The 24,511-nt window shown below is 43.4% G+C and overlaps 2 protein-coding genes across 2 annotated transcripts in view; one reads left to right on the top strand and one right to left on the bottom strand.

The window, feature by feature from the left end:
• The first annotated feature begins 264 nt into the window (after positions 1-264).
• Positions 265-3,060, top strand: LOC138622330 (polyubiquitin-C). The gene is made up of 2 exons (XM_069701061.1): positions 265-349; positions 1,322-3,060. Exon 2 carries the CDS (start codon positions 1,329-1,331, stop codon positions 2,700-2,702), a length of 1,374 nt encoding a protein of 457 aa, XP_069557162.1. The 5' UTR covers positions 265-349; positions 1,322-1,328; the 3' UTR covers positions 2,703-3,060.
• Positions 3,061-4,867: 1,807 nt separating this feature from the next.
• Positions 4,868-24,511, bottom strand: part of slc4a5b (solute carrier family 4 member 5b) — a 34,399-nt gene continuing 14,755 nt past the window's right edge. Inside the window, exons 8-28 of the mRNA XM_069701048.1 lie at positions 24,072-24,127; positions 20,131-20,288; positions 19,954-20,041; positions 19,717-19,871; positions 19,398-19,523; positions 19,138-19,312; positions 18,910-19,043; positions 18,640-18,820; positions 18,147-18,237; positions 17,116-17,174; positions 16,280-16,471; positions 15,085-15,198; positions 13,819-13,980; positions 13,485-13,663; positions 12,449-12,521; positions 12,279-12,347; positions 11,626-11,799; positions 11,225-11,389; positions 9,815-9,927; positions 8,350-8,402; positions 4,868-4,905 (exon numbers count right to left, since the gene is read on the bottom strand). Of these exons, the coding sequence (XP_069557149.1) occupies positions 9,817-9,927; positions 11,225-11,389; positions 11,626-11,799; positions 12,279-12,347; positions 12,449-12,521; positions 13,485-13,663; positions 13,819-13,980; positions 15,085-15,198; positions 16,280-16,471; positions 17,116-17,174; positions 18,147-18,237; positions 18,640-18,820; positions 18,910-19,043; positions 19,138-19,312; positions 19,398-19,523; positions 19,717-19,871; positions 19,954-20,041; positions 20,131-20,288; positions 24,072-24,127 (2,462 nt within the window). The 3' untranslated portion in view covers positions 4,868-4,905; positions 8,350-8,402; positions 9,815-9,816. The remainder of the gene's footprint in view (positions 4,906-8,349; positions 8,403-9,814; positions 9,928-11,224; positions 11,390-11,625; positions 11,800-12,278; positions 12,348-12,448; positions 12,522-13,484; positions 13,664-13,818; positions 13,981-15,084; positions 15,199-16,279; positions 16,472-17,115; positions 17,175-18,146; positions 18,238-18,639; positions 18,821-18,909; positions 19,044-19,137; positions 19,313-19,397; positions 19,524-19,716; positions 19,872-19,953; positions 20,042-20,130; positions 20,289-24,071; positions 24,128-24,511) is intronic.

Genomic DNA, 24,511 nt, shown 5'->3' on the forward strand with positions numbered 1-24,511 from the left:
TTCCTGTTTCTTGCGTAAGGCCACGGTCTACATCCGCGTCGATCTTCTTTGTAAACTCTCTCTTCCGATGGCCATTGCCTTTTTTTTTTTTCTAAATTAAATTAAAACGGTTTTTTTTTTTATTTTTTTTTTTTTAACCGAGAATATTCTTTTGTTTAATTACGACAACAACAAAAAAATGTCATGGCGTGTTCGTAGATAATTATATTTTATATAGTTCCGCCGGGTGGAACAGCGGAAGGATACCGGCCTCGCTGCGTATAAATACCGCTCGGCTGCTCCTCCTTCGTTAAACAGCAGGCAGAATCCGGAGGAGCAAACAACGAACACCGCTGGGAACAATTTGCTTGTACGTAATTAGCATTTTCTTTCTTTTTTTTTTTCTTTTAAAGACTAATTACCTTTTTTTTTTTTTTTTTTTTTTTTTTTTAGGCTAAATTCATCGTTTGTGATGTTATTTGTGATAAATTTGTCTAAATTTAGCCGTTGGTCGCGAATGAATCGAGGTTACGTCAGCTGTTAGGGGAGCTAATGAGGCTAATTTTGAGGCCCGCGCGAAGCGAAAACGAAGCCAAGCCGTGGCCTTAATCAGAATTCGGTGTTTTAATTCACACGATAATATCCGTAAAGATTAACCTTAAAAGACGTTTAATGGACCGAGGATTGCTTTTTTTTTTTGGTGTGTGTGTGTGTGTGGCCAAGCTGTCTACGAAACGCCGGTCATTTCTGGCGACTTCCGGTTATTTTAGCTTGTTGGCTTCACCGGCGGTTAGCCTGTTTATCGGCTCGACAGTTGAACGGAAAACGCCCGTTCACCGGAAACAACCGAACGGCCTTTCCGCTGTAACTGGTTTTTTTTTTTATTTTATTTTTTTTTAGTCGTGAACTGTACAAGTTGTGTCGGTGTATGGAGACGCAAATCTTCGAAGAAAAGAGTGGCGCGTGTCGCGGCCTAATTTTACTGCAACGTCAGCTGACTGTTAGCCTAGCAACGTAGCTCGGTGATGATGCATATTTTTTTTGCTCGCACGAAACGTTGAATGACGTCATCTTTACAACATCAAACTTTAATGACAAACTATATATATATAGTGAGTTATTGATCAGCAGATTAATTTAGAATCATTAGTTTTAGCCTAATATATATATATATATATTTTATTTTTTTTCCCCTGCTGTCATTCTTTAACCCTGAAACAGGTTTGACAGGTTTTGCAGTTTAATTCACTGAATCCTGTACAGACCAAAACTTAAATTATCTTGCAATTACAACTCCTTTACTTACTGACTTAAAATAAAGTTTTGTATTTTCTCTTTATAGTGTCAAAATGCAGATCTTTGTGAAGACCCTGACCGGGAAAACCATCACCTTGGAGGTGGAGCCCAGTGACACCATCGAGAACGTCAAGGCAAAGATCCAAGATAAGGAAGGCATTCCTCCTGATCAGCAGCGTCTCATCTTCGCTGGCAAACAGCTTGAAGACGGCCGCACCCTCTCTGACTACAACATCCAGAAGGAGTCCACCCTCCACCTGGTGCTGCGTCTGAGGGGAGGCATGCAGATCTTTGTGAAGACCCTCACTGGCAAGACCATCACCCTGGAGGTGGAGCCAAGTGACAGCATCGAGAACGTCAAGGCAAAGATCCAAGATAAGGAAGGCATCCCTCCTGACCAGCAGCGTCTCATCTTCGCTGGCAAACAGCTGGAAGACGGCCGCACCCTCTCTGACTACAACATCCAGAAGGAGTCCACCCTCCATCTTGTTCTCCGCCTTCGTGGAGGCATGCAGATCTTTGTGAAGACCCTCACTGGCAAGACCATCACCCTGGAGGTGGAGCCAAGTGACAGCATCGAGAACGTCAAGGCAAAGATCCAAGATAAGGAAGGCATCCCTCCTGACCAGCAGCGTCTCATCTTCGCTGGCAAACAGCTGGAAGACGGCCGCACCCTCTCCGACTACAACATCCAGAAGGAGTCCACCCTCCACCTGGTGCTGCGTCTCCGCGGTGGCATGCAGATCTTTGTGAAGACCCTGACCGGTAAGACCATCACCCTGGAGGTGGAGCCCAGTGACAGCATCGAGAACGTCAAGGCAAAGATCCAAGATAAGGAAGGCATCCCTCCTGACCAGCAGCGTCTCATCTTCGCTGGCAAACAGCTGGAAGACGGCCGCACCCTCTCTGACTACAACATCCAGAAGGAGTCCACCCTCCATCTTGTTCTGCGTCTTCGTGGAGGGATGCAGATCTTTGTGAAGACCCTCACCGGTAAGACCATCACCCTGGAGGTGGAGCCAAGCGACACCATCGAGAATGTCAAGGCAAAGATCCAAGATAAGGAAGGCATCCCTCCTGACCAGCAGCGTCTCATCTTTGCCGGCAAACAGCTTGAAGACGGCCGCACCCTCTCCGACTACAACATCCAGAAGGAGTCCACCCTCCATCTGGTGCTGCGTCTTCGTGGAGGCATGCAGATCTTTGTGAAGACCCTCACTGGCAAGACCATCACCCTGGAGGTGGAGCCCAGTGACAGCATCGAGAACGTCAAGGCAAAGATCCAAGATAAGGAAGGCATCCCTCCTGACCAGCAGCGTCTCATCTTCGCAGGCAAACAGCTGGAAGACGGCCGCACCCTCTCCGACTACAACATCCAGAAGGAGTCCACCCTCCATCTGGTGCTGCGTCTGAGGGGAGGAAACTAAGCTGAAGTCCATCTCCCGCTGATGTGTTCAGAGCGCTCCTCCAATTCGTTGTCACTCATTCCTTTTTTTTTTTTTAAACATTTAAATAAAGTTTGAGCATTCCTGAAGTTTGAATTGTTTGGCTGTTTAATAATTTCACTTTTGCTTTAGCCTGAATTTGTGTACCAGAAAACAAAACGTATGATGATGATAGAACTGGAAAGTTGTTGTGGTTAAAGTGCTAAATGTTCACTGGCAGGTTAAAGTCCAATTTATCTGAAACCTGAAGTTAATAAGTTTTTATTATAACGTTAAGGCAGAGCATTTAATTCCTGCTGTTCCAACTGTTTAAAACAAATAAAAAGCCTTCTTTTTGTCACATGGTTGTTTGATTATTTCACAGTTAAGCAGAAAAAGACTTCGCAGCCTTTTTGAATTCTCATTGATAAACTTGTCCTGATAAACCAAAGTAGTGCTGAGATAATAGAATATTTTAAACTTTAGTTTACGGTGTTCCTACTTTAATTTCTATCCGGCATTGATCAAGTACATTTACTGGAGTACAAGTGCAAACTTTATGCACTATTATTTTTAATTGCATTAAGATTTTATACACAAAACACGAGCTTATATTAAATGCAATTGCTAAATATAGAAAAACTGATGTATAAAAGGTTGTAATAAAGTATAATGGAGTACTAGCCACATTAGTTGGGTACTCCTTAAGCTAAGTGACATTTTAAATGCAGGGGTAGTATTTAAATTGCAGTATTTATTTTTTATTGAGAAAAAGCATTAAATTAGCTTTTTTCAGAAATTTCTGATGGGATCTCACTTGATATTTTATTCCTATTTTTCCTGCATTTGTTTTTGTCAATAATAAAATTTAATTAAATGTAAAATTACAAAAAAATATTACATTTCCAACTGCACAGCATCACAGAAATTAACCATTATTAAAAATGATCTGATCAACTTTTACCACTAGAGTCATTCATAATATTTAAAAATAGTTCCATTTTTACAAATAAAACTAAACAAACAAAAGGAAGTCACACAGAGCATTTCCTTACCTTTTCAAATTAAAAGCATGACGGAAGTATGGAGCGCTGCGTAGTACAGCTTCCTGGCTTTGGGAAAAATATGCCTGTCTCCATGTCTGATTGTCACCAGCATAGAAACCAGAAGTCAGTGCAAAGCCCGCCCAAGTCCAGGTGATTGACAGCTCATCCCTTCAAGTAAAAGCAAAAACAATAACAATAGAGGGGAAGCAAAAGCAATAGAGAAATGCAAAGACAATACAGTTAAAACAAAAACAATCCGGTTAAAGCAATATTTTTTTTAAACTTTTGTTATTTGTCTTTATATTTCCATATTCATTTCCTGAATCATCCCAATAATAAATCTGTAAAAGAATAAATTCTCTATTATGGCGCTCCTATCGCGCCACGCAAAATGAGTAAAAATCTGAAGAGACCCAACAGTTGTTTAAATGTGTTTTTTTTATTACACGTTTTGGGGGCTTTACATCCAGAAGATACTTAAAACATGATGAAAAATCAGCCTCCTCTTTAAATGCGCAAGAAAAGAAAAGAATTTAGACAAACAAATGAGGGGACAGCAGTACTGAGGCCGATAACACGGGGTCACGGAGGGGTCACGTGTTTATGAACACGTTTTGGTTGTTTCTTTCTATCGGTGTCTTTACAGGAAGCTGCTTTTTAAAGCGTCAGGTTGGATGGAGGAGAAACTAAAATGTGACGAAGGTGCAGGTGATGGTCAGTATGCAACACTTTGCACCTTCCCTGTGTGTGTGTGTGTGTGTGTGTGTGTGTGTGTGTGTGTGTGTGTGTGTGTGTGTGTGTGTGTGTGTGTGTGTGTGTGTGTGTGTGTGTGTGTGTGTGTGTGTACGTACGTGTGTGTGTGTTTGTGTGTTTACAGAATGGTTTCGGCGCAGCAGTCGGCGCACTGCAGCTTCCTGTGACAGTCTGTGTGTGTTTCAGGCGGAGGAGGAGGCGGAGGATAAGGCGGATGAAGGAGGTGCTGGGAGTATAGGCCGGACTCCTCGCGGTCCGACTCCAACCGGATTCTGACGTGGGGAACGGCGGGCTGACGTGGCAGCCAGCGGAGCGGCGGCGGAGATGGCGGGTCGGCGGAGTCGAGGCTCGTCTGGGAGTGGGCAGGTGAGGAGGGGGGGCAGGAGATCTTCAGGTGCAGAGTGATGCTGAGGAACAGTGGCGGTGGAACACTTTAACTCTCCGTCTCACACTCACGCACACGCGCGCGCCCACGCGCGCACACACACACACACACACACACACACACACACACACACAGACAGACAGACAGATTCCAGTTTATTAGGAACACCGAGCTCAAACCAGCAATTTTTCCCTCCATGATGGTTATTAAGTGTTTCTTGGCTCTATTTTTCTTTATTTAACTCGTTAAAGACTTTGAGATTCAGACCCCAAAATACTTTTTACTTATAAAAGGAAGTCAGTATAATACCTCACGACAGGCAGAGCAATATATTTTGGAGTTATATTCTTTTATGAGTCGACTCCTGATACAGTCTGAGAATTTTACTCCATAAATATCATAGGTGTCGATATTAAGGTAAAACCCCAAATTTAAACCGCCATAAAATCAGAAAGGGCCTGAAGTTTGTAGTGTAGGATTTAAATGCATTCAAACTGCATACAAAAATGGGGGTATAAATGGATTAAAGCAGCGCAGCTAAAACTGACCACTCTCGAGCCATAAAACATGTTAAAATATTCACGTTGCAGACCAAAAAAAAAAAAAGGTTCAGAAAAAGGAAGTTGAGAATTTGGGGCATTTTTTGCTTGAAGAAATGCCAAAGTTGATTATTTAACTGTCAAAATAGTATGCGATTCATTTTCTGTCAATCAATAATCTGTCGTTGCATTGTTAGAAGAATGAATACAACCACTAGCCATGAGAATAAACACACTAACCATCTGAAACGTGTGTTAAAACAGCAACAGTCCTCCAAATCCTCAGAAATAAAACGGTCAAAGTAGTTTATTTTGAAACCCCATTCTCTAAATCGTCCGTGAAGTAGACTCGACACTTCTCTAAAACGGTGTGATGAAAGGGAGGATTTGCTGCGGGAGATTTGTGTTCGATTCAGCTCGGCGTTCCTAATAAACTGAGTACACGTCCAAGCTGAAGAATATACAGAGCGGGAGAAGAGAAGCTTGACGTTACATCCGTTTTGATACTGTGCGCTTTGCATCAGTGAAGGTGCAGCGTGTTCCATGAAAAAACAACAACAACAAAAAAAACACAATAATGTTTTAATTTGTGTCGATAAAAGCAGAGGATTGTATCGGTCGGACTGTAGGGGGCGCTGCGCCACCAAGGAAACAACAAAGAAGCCGTCAGACTGGGAGGTGGAGGAGGGAGCGAAGGGGCTGATGAAGGGAAGAGGAGACTAAATAAAGCACGTGGGGCGGAGTTACAACAACAACAACAACAACAACAACAACAACAAAAAAGGGATTCTGGGAAATGTTATCAAAGATTGGATTCAGAGGAGAGACAGAAAAACAAACGAGCCGCAACTGCGCGTTTTGAAACAGCAGAGATGGACGAAGGTAAAAATCGCACATTAGGAGCGACTCGCGTCGACAGGCGCTCGGCAGGTAAACGAGACGTTAAACGGCAGCGGTCGTGCAGAAACACAAAGAGGGTGACGCGCGGGAGAAGTTGTGGAAATAGGGAGTGTTGTTCGAGCGCTTTCTGCTTCACTGAATTTACGTGAGCTTCAACCACTTTTAAAAAGAAACAACCAATATCCTGTCACAAAAAAAAATACACTTGTAGACGGTAAAACGGAGAGGAGATTCACTTCTGAAGAGGCGACACCTCGGACCATATTTACTTTTTTTTTTTTTTTTTTAATAACGGTAACAGTGAGGCGTTTTTCTGTCAGTTTTCCTTTTTTCCTGACGTTTTGTTCAGATCCACTCGAGAGTACAGTGTGTAACAGGAAGTATCGCAATAATTAATGCAAATATCAACAACATTTGCGAGAGCGTGCAATGTTGTTAACTTAAGTTGCCAATTTGTGAATTCCTGCAATTTTACCGCAAAAAAAAAAGAAGAAAAGAAAATCGCTACGAACTTTGTAAATTTCTTCGCAAGAAAAGCTGCTGTAAAATGTACCTTTTTTTTTTCATTTTTAATCGCAACAATTACCACAAAAAAGAAATGCCAAAGTTGATTATGTAACTGTCAAAACGGTATGCGATTCATTTTCTGTCAATCAATAATCTGTCGTTGCATTGTTAGAAGAACGAATACAACCACTAGCCATGAGAATAAACACACTAGCCATGAGAATAAACACACTAGCCATGAGAATAAACACACTAGCCATCTGAAACGTGTGTCAAAACAGCCACAGTCCTCCAAATCCTCAGAAATAAAACTGTCAAAGTAGTTTATTTTGAGACGACTTGGAAGTGGCGTTAAATTTGAGAGGTTTTCAAAACGCGAGGCGACACCCCGGGCTGGCGGGGAGCGGAGGGGGACGAGGGACAGGTGGAGGCAGGTTTTCCTGAAAACACCGGGTTTGAACTGATTAGAGCACCAGCAGTGGCTCCGAAAACGCAGAGGAAATTAAAGGAGAATTCTGCGTTATTTCAGCCTGCTGTGTCTCTCAGGAGAGTCAAGATAACTCTTTTTTTTTTTTTTTTTTTTACTTTCCATCTCTGTTTGAAGAGATTCTGGGAAACGTGGCGTCACAAAGTCCACGATACAAAAGTGGAAATAAACTGGAATTATCCTTTTAAAAGTACTTTCAAACTGGATTATCGTAATTTGCGCCAAAAAAAAAAAATCTAATTTTTCTTGCGGTCAGAAGTTACGTTTTTAAATTTGTAAAATAAATCTGTATTGGACGAACTTAAGAACTAAATTTATTTACAAAAAAAAGTGTTCGTGAAACCGGCTCCTGAACCTGCCTGAGAATCGTCACATTTATAGGTTTCCTTCAGCATCACGTGAAACCCCACTGTTAGCGGTCTGCACATTCAGGAGCACGCTGCAAACAGAAGCTGCTAACGGCTAATTCGGCTACTTTAAACGGTGCACAGATGTAAACAAATGCTAACTTAAAAAAAGGCTAACCTGTTTCACAAAGCATTATGGGAAGTGTAGCGGGAGGAGCTCACGGTGTCAAACCGGATGATTGAAAACATGTTCGGTTTCCTGCACTGAGCACTGAATTATCTCGCTTTTTATATATATAATATATATATATATATATATATATATATATATATATGTATATATATGTGTGTGTGTGTGTGTGTGTGTGTGTGTGTGTGTACATATATATATATATATATATATATAATCTCTACTGTACACGCTCGAAAAGGCAAAAAAAACAACAACGCAAGCAGTTCAAATATAGTCTACAATTAAAAATGCGGAAAGTCTAAAAATCACTTTTCCCCGACATACTGTACATGTAAATACAAGCGATGCAGCAGCTGAGGACGGAGCAGGATGTGCGTTTTTGTGCTGTGACTACGTGTTCGGGTGTCTGGAGGCGACGGCGCTGCCTTCCCAGCTCCTGTCGGGTGAATACGTCAGATCACTGTAGGGCACGTGCAGTTTCAGCACACAGTACCTGCGGTCGAGCTCGTTCTGGTCGGACGTGACGGTGGAGTACGGGTTCGTCTCCTGTGGGAGGGGGAGTGGGAGTGGGTGGGGGGGGGGGCGTTAGGCAGACGCAGAGAGAGAACGAGTGCACACGTGTACAGAGCGACATGGAATACAAAACACACAGACACACAAGGGAGATCATTAAGATGAATAAAACCATCAAAAACAGATTCCTAAACCCCCACCTCCCTCCCCCGCTGAACATTTTACACGCCAACGGGTCAAAGATCGAAACTCTGGACAACTGATGAGTCTTAGATTTAACTGGTGGCCATCTTTGAAGCCGTGGTTGCGTTTATCCACACAGAGATTTAATGACGAAGGTCAGTGAGTTCAGAGCGTGTTTCTTATGAACGCAGCGCAGCGACGCACACGGAGCAGCAGGAAGCAACGACCTCCACGAGGAAGTGTTGCGAGTGTCGTCTCTCGATCGACATCAGCTCCAGAGTTCCACACGTTAACGTGACCGCCGGTACGTGAATGTTTTGTGATTTCACCGCGGACCTGAAACTGGAGCAGAGAGAACATCAAGATTTTGGGGTCAAACTTCTGTAAATGTTCAACAGAGATCCTCGAAACGCTTCAGAAAGTCTGCAGCGATGAAGCGACGAGCCGGGCGAGGTGTTCTGAGAGACGTTCAACGTTTCAAGAGGAGGCGGAGCTTCACCGTCCAAGACCGAAGAAGACGCGTCGGGTCAGGAGACACCGGGTGGGTTTTCTTTGACGTCGGCGGTGGTTGTGTCACCGTGAATTCGTTCCCCCAGAGTCAGACTGTCAACACCGATTTCCACTGGGACCTTCTGAGGCGTCTGAGGGGAAAACATTCCCTGTGAACCGCCTGAACTGTGGCGCCATGGCAACGGTGGTTCTCCAACATGACAACACGCCCGCTCACAGTCGAGAAGAGGAATCTGTGGAAATCACTGCATGGACTCAGGAACACTTGGTTTAAAGCGGGTGTCTTGAAGACTTTGTTCCCCAAAAATGTAAAAAAAAAAATTCCCTGCTCCAGTTTCAGGTCTGCGGTGAAATCACAAAATGCTCCTGTACCAATGGTCACGTTAACGTGCATCACTGTGCTGCGTTCAACAGGAACACCCTCATATTTGCATATTAAAGTGATAGATTTATATTGCATAATATTTCTCACTGAACTCCTCCTTTAAAATGTTTCGACTTCCACAAGCTTGAGACTGCTCTGTAGTTGTGTAGCATTAAAATAAACTGACAAAAACACGTGTGCACAATGAAATATTGTAAATATGTTAAATTGAAATTCAAGTGAATTCTAAAACCAAAGTGAAATCTATTAAAAAAAGAAGAAAAAAAAAAAAAAGGGCTCTATTAGCACTCTAACAATCACATCAAATATCTAAATCTCAAATCATACAGACACAATGAGAGGTGGAGGAGCCGGTTGGTGTACTCACAATCAGGGGTCTGTTTTTTGGGTGGAAGGGGTAACGTGGGCGGGGTCAGGCTGGGGGCGGGGCTCTATGAACTCCATTTGAAGGGTCACCGGAGGCGGGACGGGGCTGTCGGGCTGAGAGAGAGGAAGCGGTCGGCATGCTGGACAAGAAACGGGGACCTCACGGAACGAGGCTGGATCGGCTCCGTGTTTTTGTTACTGTCGTGAAAATGTGCCACCGAGCTTGTTGAAAAAAAAAAAAACAAAAAAAAACCTACCTTCCTCCATCACCATGACAACACTGCACTTTATCTGGATTCAGTCCTACATACAGCATCCTGCTGCCCCAAATACTCATTAAATGTGGATGAATGCGCTGCGTTGGAAATGCACTATTCCCTCCTGGTAAGAACATTTTTGAGCCTTAAAAAGAAAAAGGACTAAATTGTATTTTGAAGATGTTTTAAGGCCTTTTAACAGCTACAAGTCCGAACCAAGGTTCGTGTTTTTGTTCCACTGTACAAAGAGACCACTGTAAACATTTAATCTGGTTAGTCATCACCCGTCGATTTGTGAACGGCCGTTATGAAGCTTCGACTTCGGAATTTGTCCGTCACCATCTTGCTAGTTCGGAGCAGTCTGGAGCGGGAAGTGACCATATTTGGCCCCGCCCCCAAACACAACTTTTTGAAGCTTATTTTCTAATTGATAATGGGATTATCTTCAGATGGAACGCCAGAAAACTAATAAGAAGGAGGGATTTTAGCTAACTATTTATGAGAGAAGTTGAATGGGAGTCTTTGAAAATCGGCGCTTTTTTTTAAACCAACTTCTAGTGGCACTCGGTGGTATTGCAGTTTCAGACACTTCTGCATGGGCCTAATTTTTCAGACCTGGATGCCACGTCCTCTTTTATATACTATCCTGTCGACAGTCATGAGACAGGAGTTTTGGGGTTTCGAATGAACTGTGTGAACTGTTAAAGCTACATTTGTCGACAGCAGCAAAAATACAGAGCAGCACCAGCCTTCTCCTTCGACGAGGATCATCACGACTGTCCTCACACCAGGAGCACCTTCAGGTCTTTACTGTTAAATTAGGACTGAAGCGGGGACATGAAGGACACAAGTAAGACAGTTTCTAAAGGGTCGGGACAGACAGACACACTAACAGGCGGACGGACGGACAGACACGTAGACTGTAGTAAGTGTTATACAGTGCCTTTTCAGCAACACTGTGGAACAGAGAGGAGAAACATACAGTATTAGTGGACACCTCCAACAACAGATGGAGCGACACACATTTAAATACACAGCGACTACCAAGAAAACAAAAAAGAGACGACAACTCAGCAACTTCTGGGGGATTACAGCGATGGAGTAGCCGTTACTTGGGTTTAATTTCCCGTCTCGCCCCCCCCCTCTCCCCTCACCTCCTCGTCGCTCTCCGGCTCCACCACCTTCTTTTCTTTCTTCTTCTTCTTCTCGTCCTCCTTCTTCTTCTTGTCCTTGTCGGGCAGGATGTCGTCCAGCCAGGCCAAGTCGTGCTGCGAGAAAACCAGATCGAGCAGCTTGCGAACGAGCAGCAGACCCAGAATCTAGACGCGGCGGAAAGGGGGGTGGGGGGGTCGATTAGCTCCAGATAAACAGGCTCATAAAAGATTTGGTTTTTTTAATTGCTCGAATTATGATTCTCTTGAATCTAAGAAAAAAAAAAAAAAAAAAAAAAAAAACTGTCAGACTAGAAAGTGTTTCCCCCACGACACCATGACGTCACCAGAAAACCAGCCTGTAACAAATAACGTACCTTGATAAACAGAGTGACAACACTCACCATCACTGGGAAGATGATGGCCAGGAAGGTGGACTTGAGGATCCAGAGGACGGCCAGGCAGATGATCTGGACCAGGGTGAAGAGATGGACGCGTCTCAGCGGGACGTGACGCAGGAAGGAGAAGTCCGGCTGGTGTTTGGACGGCATCAGGTACAGCTTGATCCGCTCCCAGAACTGGAACAGAGAGAATAACCCAAGATGTTATCAGGAGTTAATGAAACTGAATATATTCACTTAGATTTTGGACCATTCAAACAAAACAAAAGAAGACATGAGCTGGAATTTCAGTAAATCACTGACAGCGTATTTATTTATTTCCTTATGGTTTTTTTTTGTGGTTTTTTTTTAATGTCCCAGAAGGTAAAATCTTTGGTCACATTTCTTTGAAAAACAAACGTAATGCATCCTAATCTGTCCTCTTCTTCCACCAGGTGGCGGTATTTCACCATTTCTCTCTCTTTTCAAATTCTAGTTGTGAATTTTCCATCACCAGAAATGTGAGCACACTGAAGATAAACAGATTTGATTTCATTGTTGTTCCTTTTTGTCAATAAATTTACATCTGTGCCCCTTTCAAAAAAAATTTACATTTTATTTAGTACAATATGTTACGTGAAGTTAAACTGGAAATATGAACATGATCTTCAACACACCTGGATGCCACTCAGTGAGGCCACTCCCATGTAGAGGAAGACTCCGTAGAGGACGGGCATGGGGATGTACTGCGTTGAACAGAGCGTCGAAAGGGTTAAAGGTAAAAGCATGTGATGCAATAGGAAACATCAGGTCAAATATTCTTTGATAGTGTCGGCGGTTAACTGACCTGCAGGACGGGAGCGAGGAAGACGGAGAGTCCCGTCAGAACGAACACCAGGATGCCGGTCAGCCTCTGCTCTCTGGAAAGGACACGGTATTATTTTATTATTATTATTATTTTATTATTGCATGAAGTGGAAAATAATCCAAAACACTCATCTAGTTTCAGGATAGTGAAAGAGTTCATTCCGGGTCTTTAAAAACAACAGCAGTGCTGCGTACCAAACTCTTAGATATTTATAACACCCACTCAATTCAATACTATCTTGCATTAAGAAATGCTTCGTCATTTGGTACCAGATTTCAATACGCAGACTCAACGTAGCTTGATTTAAATATCACCTTTTATACACGGATGAAGCTCAAGAGTGCTTCACGTGAAAACAAAAGCACACACACTCACAAAAAGCAAGCAGACAAACAACCGAACAGAACGATACCTTTAAAAAAATAAAAAAAAAAAAAAAAAAGTGTGAAAATAATAAAAGTGTAGATGAAAGAAAATGCAGGACTTAAAAGTACAACAATAAAGCAACGCTTTGAAAATCTATTAATAAAAATGAGTAAAATGGAATAAACACCAAGGATAAAAACAACCTGGGTGACACTCTGCCCCTCTAAATTGCATGAAAACTACCGATGTGTTTGTTTTAAGTTTATTGCAATGAAAAAGGATTTTATACAATTTGTATCCAAAAAAAGTACCTAGCGATACCTAACTGCAAAACAACAGGTCGAAAAATAAAAGCTAGCATCTCTCGATAGCCTGCATGTGATGCATTTGGGAGCGACAGAAAAAAAAAAAAACCTTGGTGAAACTCTCCCCCTCTAAACCGCATGAAATCTGAAGATTTGTGTCGTGTAAGTTTCTTGCGGTTAAAATGAATTTTATAAAACTTTTTTACTGAAAAAAACTCATTGTATCTTAACTCCATGTCTGGCTTCATCATTTCTCTCGATGATAACCGTGTAAACGAAAAGGATGCTGCCGAGAGCTCCAATGAAAGCAGGTAAGTAGACTTTCAGTTAGGGACGGCTCTCACCTGACCCCCAGGAACTGCGGCTGCTCTCCGGGGGCGCTCGATTCGCTCTCCATCTTCAGGGAGTCGATGTGCGCGATGGAGATGACGGTGGCTGCTACGTACCAGGGCAGACCCATGAAGGAGCACACCGCCATGAGCACACCCACCCAGAACAGGTCCAGGTGGTAGCCGCAGCCTTTCTGCGATCGGTACAGTGAGGAAATAAAATGAAGTGAAAAAGCGTTTCGAAAGGTCCAATCGGGACAAAAGAAAAACACGTTCATAGTTTCCTGTAAATCAAAATCATCCTTTTCTAATGTTTTCGGGGGCCGCCGTCTCCTTCGTGTTTGCCGACCTTCAGTTTGTTTTCGTTGCGGTTGACGATGACGGCGCTGATCTGCTGGTCCATGAAGATGAGGATGGTGACGAGGAGGGCGGGGACGAAGCTGGCCAGATACCACCACCAGGGGTTCTTACCGAACGGCATCACCAGCCAGCCGCGGTCGACACGAGTCGGCTGCATCACACACACACACACACACACACACACACACACACACACACACACACACACACACACACACACACACACACACACACACACACACACACACACAAAGTAATGAGGAATAAATACAGAACAAAGGCGTGGAGGTGATCAAATCGAGACAGGTGTACATGGAGGTGGAAGAAGTCCGGATCATCTACGTACAGTTTTAGATTGTTAACACAGATGCATCAATTATGAGTCAAAGTGGAGCTAGTTTGAAATAGTTAGTACGAGAGACCAGAGTTTCCCCAACATGTGGTGCGTGGACCACCGTAGGCACGAGTGGGTCCACCTGGTGGTACAAATGCGCTTTGTCATTAAGGACAAAAGTTATTTCATAACCACGTCACATGAAAATGATGTAAAAAAAAAAAAAAAAAAAAAGTGTCTCCCTGGACTGTAAAGACATTTTGCAAATCATCATAAATCTTGTGTGTTTTCAAATTTGTGCAAAATAAAAAATAAAATCCAAAACTTTAAAGTTGTACTCAAGTACAGCAATTTAATACATGTATTCAAGTACTTTCCATGACTGCTTGCATGCACATAGAAAAGAACAACAACACTTACACCGGCCGAAGGGTAACCATTCATTCGAAGTCAAAGTGTAATAAATGGAAACATATATCGACACATAATTAGAGAAGAAAGAATCAATGAAATACCTTGAACTCTGTCGGAACGATTAGTTTGGGTGTGTCTAACCCAATCAACATATCCAGACCCACAAAGGTCATGATGGCCATGAAGATGGCAAAATCACTGATTAGCTTCCTCAGCTACGACACACACACACACACACACACACACACACACACACACACACACACACACACACACACACACACACACACACACACACACACGTAAAATGACACAGAGGAAGGGGACATACGTGTCCAAAAAGTAGGTGCAGACACGAGGAAGACGGAGAGAAGAGAGAAGAGATCGTCTGTAAAAGAATAATTTCAAGAATCCAAACATCTGATCAAACATGTATGAAAGGGAGGAAAGACATGCGTCCGGCTGGGACAAGAGGACAGGGTTCGGGTAGATGAGGCGTTCAGGGACCTTGATCTCAGTGGGGACGTGCAGTTTGGGAGTGTCCAACCCCAGCAGCCAGTCCAACCCACAGAAGACCAGGATGGAGAGGATGATGGAGAAGTCGCTGATCAGGCTGCGGAGCTGCAGCGAGCCCAGGGACAGAGGGACAGAGGGACAAAGGGACAGAGTGACAAAGGGATAGAGTGACATGGGAGGGGGCACGATGGTGCAGGAGTGGAGGGTTTGGATGAGGAGGAGAAGCTCAGGGAGACATTCAGCAGCTTTAAAATGGAAAAGGCTGGCGATTATCTGCAGTTTCAATGGACACGAACAGATATGACCAGCTCTGTTTGAAGTGTTTTGTGTTTGAGCAGATTTAAAGTCCTTTTCCTGTTTTCTTTACTTTGAAAGACGTTCAACTAATCAGGGAGTATTTTATTCCCTATCTCCCCTACAATATAATCTTATTAGGGTTGTTAGCTAAAGTCACTCCTTTTATTAGTTTTCTGGTGGTCCATCAGAAAATAATGTTTGATTGACAGTGCAGTCAAGTTACAGTTATCGGCGGACGGAACGTAGTATCGTCAGGTTTCCAATCAGATCGGTCAGATCCACCGCTGGCTCCTCCCCCCAGCTCGTCCAAATATGGTCACTTCCTGCTCCAAACCGCCTTCGAACCAGCAAGATGGCGACGGACAAAATCTGAACTGGAGGCTTCATAACGTTCACAAACCAACGGGTGACGACACCGCTGGTAGGCGGCTTTGGGTGTAACCAATCAGATAAAGCCGCGGGCGGGAAATTTCTGCACGCCGCGACTGCATCGAAGCCAAAGCAGCGCATTTTTAAAGCCCTCCATTTTACCGACAAGTGAATAAAAATATTCCAATACCGATAATCGTAAAAAAATTGCTAAATATCATCCAGGCTGATAATCGGACGACCCCTAATGATAACCATCCATTTTCACACCAAGGTATACGACCGCAATCCCTAACATCGATATACGTATAAGAAGGCTGATAAATATCGCACAGCCAGTTTGGTCATTTGAATAAATATCACCAGCGTTCTCCTTTAAATTTCACGCCGTGATAAACAAATATCAGGAAGGCAGCATTTCACAGGCAGGTTTACGTTTGACGTGGTGGGAGGTTCGTCTCGGAGCGTTACAGGAGCGTTGGGAAAATGTTCTACCCGACGAGCGTGCGGCTTCTCTCACCTTTGTCGGGAAGTAGCGGCTGAACTTGAACTTCTTCAGGGAGACGGTCATGGAGTAGGTGCCGAAGAAGAGGATGAAGGACATGAGGGCGAGGTCGGGGACATACTTACAGGAGTTCCCCACCAGCGCGCCGCCGTACTTCACGCACTCCTTCTTACTCAGCTGACTCCAGTCCAGGTCTGTCAAGTTAAACTGAGAGGACGACGGTGGAGGACAAACAAAGGACGGGGAGTCGAGTGGAGACGAAGCAGAGACGAGAGAGAGAGAGAGAGAGAGAGAGAGAGAGAGAGAGAGAGAGACAGAGAGAGAGAAAAAAAAAACACAAGCGATAACAGAAGAAAAAGAAAAGAAACAAAAGCCACGCTGCCCTCTAGTGGACAATCCTGGCCCGGATTTATCAAGCTGCTTGGAGACTTTCTCCGGAAATCGCACTGAAAAGTTGTTCCAGGAAATCGAACTTACGTTTTCTGTTTCGTCTTCCGCAACGGGAGAATGCCGCCGACACATTGAATCTTTAATTCGTGTTAAAAGTATCTTTATTAAGTTCGTATCGTTGCCTTAATATCTCCGCGTTGACTTTTATCTCTACTGCTTGGAAATGCTGTTATTTCCGAAATGATCAAAGCTGACAAAATGCATAACAAAGTGAGAGTATTTGATTTCCCGCTCCGAAATGTTTTGATAAATACGGGCCCAGATTTTCTTGCGGCAGTTTAAAACAACCAAGCGACTGGAGATGCAAATCCAGACGGAGTTCTCCTCGTTTGTGGGAATAAATGAGGGTTCACGATGAAAGAGATGCTAAACTCACACTTTTTCTGTCTTTAGTCACTTACCAGCAGAGTCATGTTATTGTCTGCAAGCGGAGCTGAAACATTCAAGCCCAGCGCAGATGCTGAGGAGGAAAAAAAAACAAAAACACAAGACGGAAACAGGAATAAGTGACGGAGAACACGATGTATAATAATTTCCTTTCAAGTTGTAGAAGTGATGATGCATTTACTGTCAAAGTATGCAATTTTCTCAGGCGCGGTTACTAGTTTTTTTATTTATTCATTTTCAGCAGGTTCCACCAAGGTCTAGCCATAAATACTTACTTTTTCAGACAGCATCCAGAAATGAGGCACAAACAGAAAAAAAAACAAAATCATGAGCGAACGTTTGCTTCAAATGACAATAATTGATCTCCCTTAACAGCGATGACGACCTGATGTTATGACGGAGGTCGAATCGCTTCCTGATTCTGTTAGTGACGATAAACTAGGGGGGAGTTACAACACTGGTTTCCTCCACAGACGACTTATTGAGCTTTGTTTCATTGTGCTTGTAAGTTTATTTTTTTACTTTATGCTAAGCTAGGCTAACCACGTTTTTGATGCCAGCTCTGCACTTTACACATAAACACGAGATCAAAATCAACTTCCTTTTATTTATTTTTTTTAACTATTCCTTTAAGTGTAGTTGCGCCGCCTCTAAATGTTATGTTGGCCAGTTCAAGGTCTTTTTTTTTTTTTTTTTTTTAATCTCTTAATGTTGCCTCAGAAAACTACAAAGCTCCTCAGGGGTCACGTCGTAGAAAAAGACGTGAAAAACCATGTGTACGAGTTCAGAAAACGAGGAAACCGATCAAAGAACAGGAACGAATGTGTATATGTTAGTTTATTAATCTGTTCATTTAGTAATCTGTTAGTTTGTTAATCTGTTAGTTTGTTAACCTGTTATTTTATTCATCTGTTATTTATTAATCTGTTAATTTGTTAATCTGTTAGTTTGTTAATCTGTTAGTTTATGAATCTGGATATTAAAAGAGGGCCCTTTACAAAACAGACCATGTTTAAGAAAGAAAAAAAACAGTCTGAGTACTCACCCTGGTCTGGAGCGATGCATTCACACCTGTAGGCCGTGATGTAGTCCGGCTTGAAGCCGCGGTTGATTGGGTAATACTTAAAGGATCCTACCTGTGAAAACAAAAACGTTTATTTCACTTCACATGACTTTGAAATGTGACTTTACATAACTTTCCCACAGTGAGACACACAGAGATCAGAGGACAGAAACACAGCAGAGATTCTCACACTGAGCTGGAAAGAGAGTTTCAGTCACTGAGTGAGTGAGAGATCAAAGTTACAGAGCAGGTTGACTTTTCAAAATAAAAGCCCTCAATTGAAACCATAAATAAATGCATTTGAAAAAACATGCACATGCTGTTGAATTTAAGCTGTTGCGATACAGAACGGGTTTTAAGAGTATCAGTTGGTGATTGTTCACATAAAGCTGATTCAGCTGGTTTGGGTGGAACTCAGACTCAGAATAAATGTTACGAGACACGAGTAGCTCTCAGAGGAAAACGCGTCACCCACCATCTTCTTGATGGCGTCGGAGATGAATATGAAAGAGATGAGGCTGGAGAAACCCTCCTCCGTGAAGCGCGTCATGTACTTGATGATGTAACTGGCGTCCGTGATGACCAGCAGGAAACACTGCAGACACGAGTGGATGCCGATCCACAGACGCAGCTCCATGTAGTCTATGCCGTTGTTCCTGCGTGGACAGACGCGAAAGGGACACGTGTGCCTGGGTTGTCTTGGTGCGGCGTGTAATCGCCCAGCTTTAGCGTGTGCGCGTCTTACTTGCTGAACTCGTAGAGCAGTTTTTCGAAGATGAGAATGGGTCCGGTTGAACTGAGGATGATCAGAGGCTGTCCGCTAAACAAGCAGAAGACGGTCCCCGCTAGAGCGGTGCCGAGGAAGCTCTCCATGACTCCCTGAGAGACGGAGAGAGGGGACAGACGGAGACACGTCAGATCCAAGCGGGGGTTTCTGCATCGCTTCGTCGTGTCGCTGCTCGTATATGGAGACCTGGTAGTTGTCGGTGGCGTCCCCCAGCAGTCCTCCGAAGGTGATGGCGTTGGTGATGCAGCCCAGGTAGATGAAGAGCACAGCAGAGATGGACTGGATATGGAAGCCATCGTAGAGATCACTGCAATACCACGGCATCTTCCTCTTGATGTCCAGCCACATTCCACCGGCGAACCTATCGGGAAAAAGGGCGCAGCGGGCAGTTATAAAAGTGCACAGGACTGACGTGTTATGGTCCCTCTCCGGCACCCATCCCATACCTCCCAGTGAACTTCAGCTCCTCTCCCAGCTCATGTGGAGCAGGCATCTCCTCATCTTCTCCTCCGGCTGCCCCGCCGGCCGAGCCGTTCATCTGACCCAGCTCGTTCAGGTTCAGCACCGACTTCCTGGGATGAAGATGAAGATTCTTCAATGTAAATGACCTACTGGACAACTTTCATAACTCTGAGCGAACCCCTTCACAACATCATTATACCGTGTTGTTTATGAGAATACTGATTACAGCAATTCAATCCAACACTTTGGACAGTGTGGACACGTGTGGACATGGATTGAAGTATGTTCGGTTTATGTACGTACCTCATTTCTGCTGATGGAACCTTCTTGGGAGGTTCGATGCGTATTTTGGGGTCCCATTCTCCCGGAGGAAGGACGATCACCTCATCCAGAAACTCATCGACACCTGCGATCAGGTCTTCGCGGTCCCTCGCTTTGTAGGCAACATCACTGAACAGCTGGCAGGAAAGAAAGAAACAAAGTCACACTAATGCCCGGATAACGGGAGGCTGTCCGGGTGGGATGGCGCCGGTCGCTTACATCGTCCACCATGAGCGTCGCAATCGCTCTGCCGATCTCGTTGTAGGACTTGTTTTTTCCATGGGGACCCAGCAGGATGAAGAGAAACCTGTCAGAGGAGGAGGTTTGAAGGCTCATCAACGCGAAGACACTCCCACTTTGGAGTGAAATCAAAAAGGAGACGGCGGGAACGCCTACCTGGTTGGGACAGGGACCTCGGTGAGGCCTCCAAGAGTCGTTGCTTGAGCCAAACGCACGAAGGAGACAAACGGTTTGTCCAGAAAATCCACCTCGCCAATCAGGACGTTGGACGCTTCGGCATCACGAGGAATCTTCTTCATGAACTTATTCTTAAGCTGAAAAGAGGGACAGCGTCAGTAGAGATCATATCTGAGGGGCGTGGAGTTGACCTTTATTAGTTGGAATGAGGGGGAAAAAGGTGCCGGTGTGTAAAGAGCTGAGCAATTCTGACAAATCCCCATTTTCCACAAGCGGCAACCAACTGTGACGTCACCCGTTCTGAAGCCTCGAGTTCAGCGATTTGGCTGTCGCCATCTTGTTTTTTTTTGGAGCCAGAAGTGACCATATTTGGACGAGCTGGGAAGCTAGCGGGGGATCTGACTCAATCTGATTGGGAGCCTTAGGACACTATGCCCCGCCCACCTACAGCAGAAAACTGACTGCACCACAGGCCTGTCCATCAAACAGACACGCCCACAAACATATCTCTTTTTGAGGTCCAATAACTAATTAATGACAGAAAGTTTTTCAAATGGACCAACAGAAAACTAATAAGGAGTGACTTAAGCAAACAACACTGACATAACTATTGGAAAAAAATGTAGAGTTTTATATTTTATGAGAGAAGTTGAATGTTAGTCTATTGGAGCCAGAGTTTTTTTGTTGTTGTTGTTTTTGTTTTTTAAGCCAGCCCCTAGTGGCCCTTGGTGGTATTGCAATTTATGGCTCTTCCACAGTCTGATACGTCGGACCATTTTGTCATGTCAATAAAACCAAACCAAAACCCTTCTGACCTGACATCCTGCCATTTTTTAAACAATACTTAACTCCACCGTGCCTGCTGGGTATCATTCAAATATTTTCAGTTTCGGTACCAATAGCTTGACTTCGATACCGAAAACTCCTGTCATCGGAGTGTAACCCTGGTTATTTCCATTAGCTGCGATTTACAGATATCCCCTAAACGTCTCACATGCGAGTTATTGCTAGATGCTACAATTTAACAATGTTACCTTCACACTTCACATACTATCAGAAGATGCTAGCTAGCCGGCCGCACACAGCGAGGCGTCCAGTTACTGCAGCGCAACTCAAACAGATATGAGGCCAAAAATTTGTTTGAAAAGAGCGAAATGAGGCGTTGTAAAGGGAGATTTTCCAAAGTCGAAACCCACGTAACAAAAGTTATGTGTTTTTAAAATGAAAACGTGTTGGCGTGGATGTAGCCTCGGTATCGAAATTTGACGAGGCTTTTTTTTATACAGGATGGTATCGAAACAGTTCGTTCGGTGCCGTTAAAGTACCGAAGTTTGGTACCCGGGAGGAAAATAAGAATATTTCTAAAACACGGCTGTTTTTTTAGTTTTGTTTCCCATGATAGCAACTGCATAGTAAAAAAAAAAATCTAAAAATCAACACTGTGTCACAGCTCTTTTTGGTTCACTCCTCCTCCTTCTCCTCCTCCTCATCTTCCTCCTCATCATCCTCCTTCTCCTCCTCCTCCTCCTCCTCCACTTCCTCCTTCTCACCAAGGAAGCACGTGGCAGTGGAGTGGTGGGTGCTTAAATTAAAATCTCTTCATAATCTGTTAATGCTGCTTTCAGAGTCAATTCACCAGCTGGTCCTCTTTCACTCTTTTAACTTCTCGGTCCAAACCAAACCACAAATGAGATATTTCGGACTCGCACACTACAAACTAATTTCAGAAGAACCACGCACTCCTTCCAAAGTTTGGAGCCGTTATCTGCAGCTGTACTCCACTGAGGTCATTTAGGTAGCTTAATTCTCCCACGGCGGGCATTATATGTAATGACATCATGTACTTCACCCCGCGGCTGTAAACGGGTCGGATCAAAGAAAAGCCGAAAAGGTGACATGTTGCTTTCTGTGAACAAATACTCACTCACTTAAGGGTCACGTGCAGGAGATTTTGTTGCATGTTTGGGCACAAATCAAGAAGAAAAGCAAGCGAGCGAAACTGTGATATTTTTCACTGTTGTCGTGTTTGGTGAGAGATTTCAATAATTCAGCTCAGAGGACGGAAACAACAGGAGCTCAGGAATCCGCAAACACTCAGTCGTAAGCACAAAGCGTGTACGCAGGTGCTGCGCAGTTTAACAAACTTCCATTTTAGTGCTGCCGGGATTAGGGGGATTAAGTAGTTCAGACGAATTCTTATAAAGACTCATTTTTTTTTCACCTAAAACAAACACACTCGAGTTATAAGAGGAGACGGAATGCATCGCGTCACGCCTTCTGTTAGGTTCTGTTTTTTTTTCACACAGGCAACGTTAAACTGGCTGATAACAAAATCAATAAATCCGACAGCGACGGTGGATATGCAAGATATTAAACTCAGTTTATGTATAGCAAGTCAGGGAACGTCCAACGAAAGAATTATGGGAAATGTAGGACCCAGTGTTTTTGGAGTTTCACCCAGACTACTGGTAAAAAGGACGCCTGCAAACACTCCCTTTTTTCCCCCCCAGCTTTCTCCTGGATTTTAAGGCCATCTCTTGGAGCCTTTTTAGTTTTTTTATTTCTCTCAATTAATTATGAATAATCGCCAATGCTTGAATCCACAAGTTTTTCTATGTTTGTCTGATGTTACCCAACTTGCCATCGAATTTATGTCATATTCAGATAAAAAAAACAACAACAACATAGTTACAGCATTGCAACAGCATTGTTGTGTGACTTCACCTTTTTATTTTTCATTAGAGACGGGGTCAAACTTGGCATTTTAAAGGTCGGTTCACTGCTATCAGTCAGGCTACATACCACCAAGGATTAAAGGGGAAACATGCCGGTGGTTTGTGATCTAGACGGACTGAGCCTTCTAACTGTAAACATGACATGCGTCAACGTCCAAACCCACTGCGTTTCTTTTATCATTGCTATGAAGAAGTGAGGTCTCTGATGAGGTGATTAACGCAGCCGTGTTACGACTGTAGACTGTATATAAAATGAACGCAGCTTCCGGGTCTGCAAACTGCCAGAGAGTGCAATGCCACCGAGGGCCACTAGGGGCTGTCTGCAATAGATTCCTATTGAAAAAGCATCGAGTTTTCTCCTGAAATACGGAGGCAGCAAATAGTTTCCATAAATCATCATGGTGTCATTAGATTAAGTCCCTCCTTCTGATTAGTGTTCTGGTGGTCATGATGACAACAATTCCAGCGTTCATTAGATATTAGGACCTAAAAAAAAGCCATAAGTCAGATCCGCCACTCACTGCTCCCCTCTTCGTCTAAATATGGTCACTTCTGGCACAAAAAAACAAAACAAGATGGCGACGGCCAAAATGCCAAACTCAAGGATTCAGATCGGCAGCTCACAAACCAATGGATGACATCACTGTTGGTTGCTACAAGTCTTTACAAATTCAGACTACATTTTTCATTAAACCTAACGTTTTGTTTCTTTTATCCGCTGGCCTCGAACTGACCTTTGAAAGTCATAAATGACTATCTTAGATCCAAATTCGTATCACAACCTTTTATTCCTCCATTAAAAGACACATCACAGTCTTGACTGACACACTCCTCACCGAGAACACCCACGGCAGTTTATTTTGATTGAATCACCGTCCTGCTGCCAAACTCTCACAAAAGCTCATTAATACGCTGTTGAAATAGTCCCAAACTAATGAGCTCCTATTGTTTGTTTGCAAAAAAAAAAAAAAAACGGAAAAAGAGATTTATGTCTTCGGTCGGAACTAATCTCAGGACTCGGGGGAGGAAAGCATTTAGAGAAGGACTAACATATACTGAGGTTTTTAAATAGGAAAATAGAGAGTATTAATATACAGAACATCACAAGCTTTAGTCTTTTAGTATTTATAACGTTGTACAAGCATACAAAAACTGAACACGCAAAATACAGGAAGTGAGAGTTACCTGGTCAGAGCTCGGTGTGTCTGAAATATCGTTCATGCTGCGGCTCTGAGCAGGATCTATAAACACAGCACACACTTGTTTTATTTTTATTTTTTTAACCAAAAAGCGATAATATGACAAACAAGAATAGGAACATTCCCAGATTTTAATGCTTGAGTTTTGCTTTTCAGACATTTATTTAGTAAAACAAAAATGCTAATTTGATCCAATTAGATGGTCTTGAGAAAAACAGAAAGAGAAAGCAGGTTAGACCAGCTGTTTCTGAGGAGGATTATATTTCAGTGACCCCCCCCCCCATCCTTCTTAAAGCAGATTTGGAACAAATAAAATCGAACAGAGAAAGAACAAGAACACAGAGCCCAAAAAAAAAAAAAATCCTCCGATAATCCCCTTCACCCACACAGATCCACAAAAAGAAAAACAAACACAGCCAAGGGGTC

The sequence above is a fragment of the Brachyistius frenatus genome, unplaced genomic scaffold (assembly GCF_029030835.1).
Source record: "Brachyistius frenatus isolate BFR_SWC_R1_liver_20210118 unplaced genomic scaffold, ASM2903083v1 Contig_35, whole genome shotgun sequence".
Lineage (NCBI taxonomy): Eukaryota > Metazoa > Chordata > Actinopteri > Embiotocidae > Brachyistius > Brachyistius frenatus.

What these genes read in the sequence shown, in the direction of transcription:
- LOC138622330 (XM_069701061.1), top strand. Translation starts at nt 1,329, where the DNA reads ATGCAGATCTTTGTGAAGACCCTGACCGGGAAAACCATCACCTTGGAG.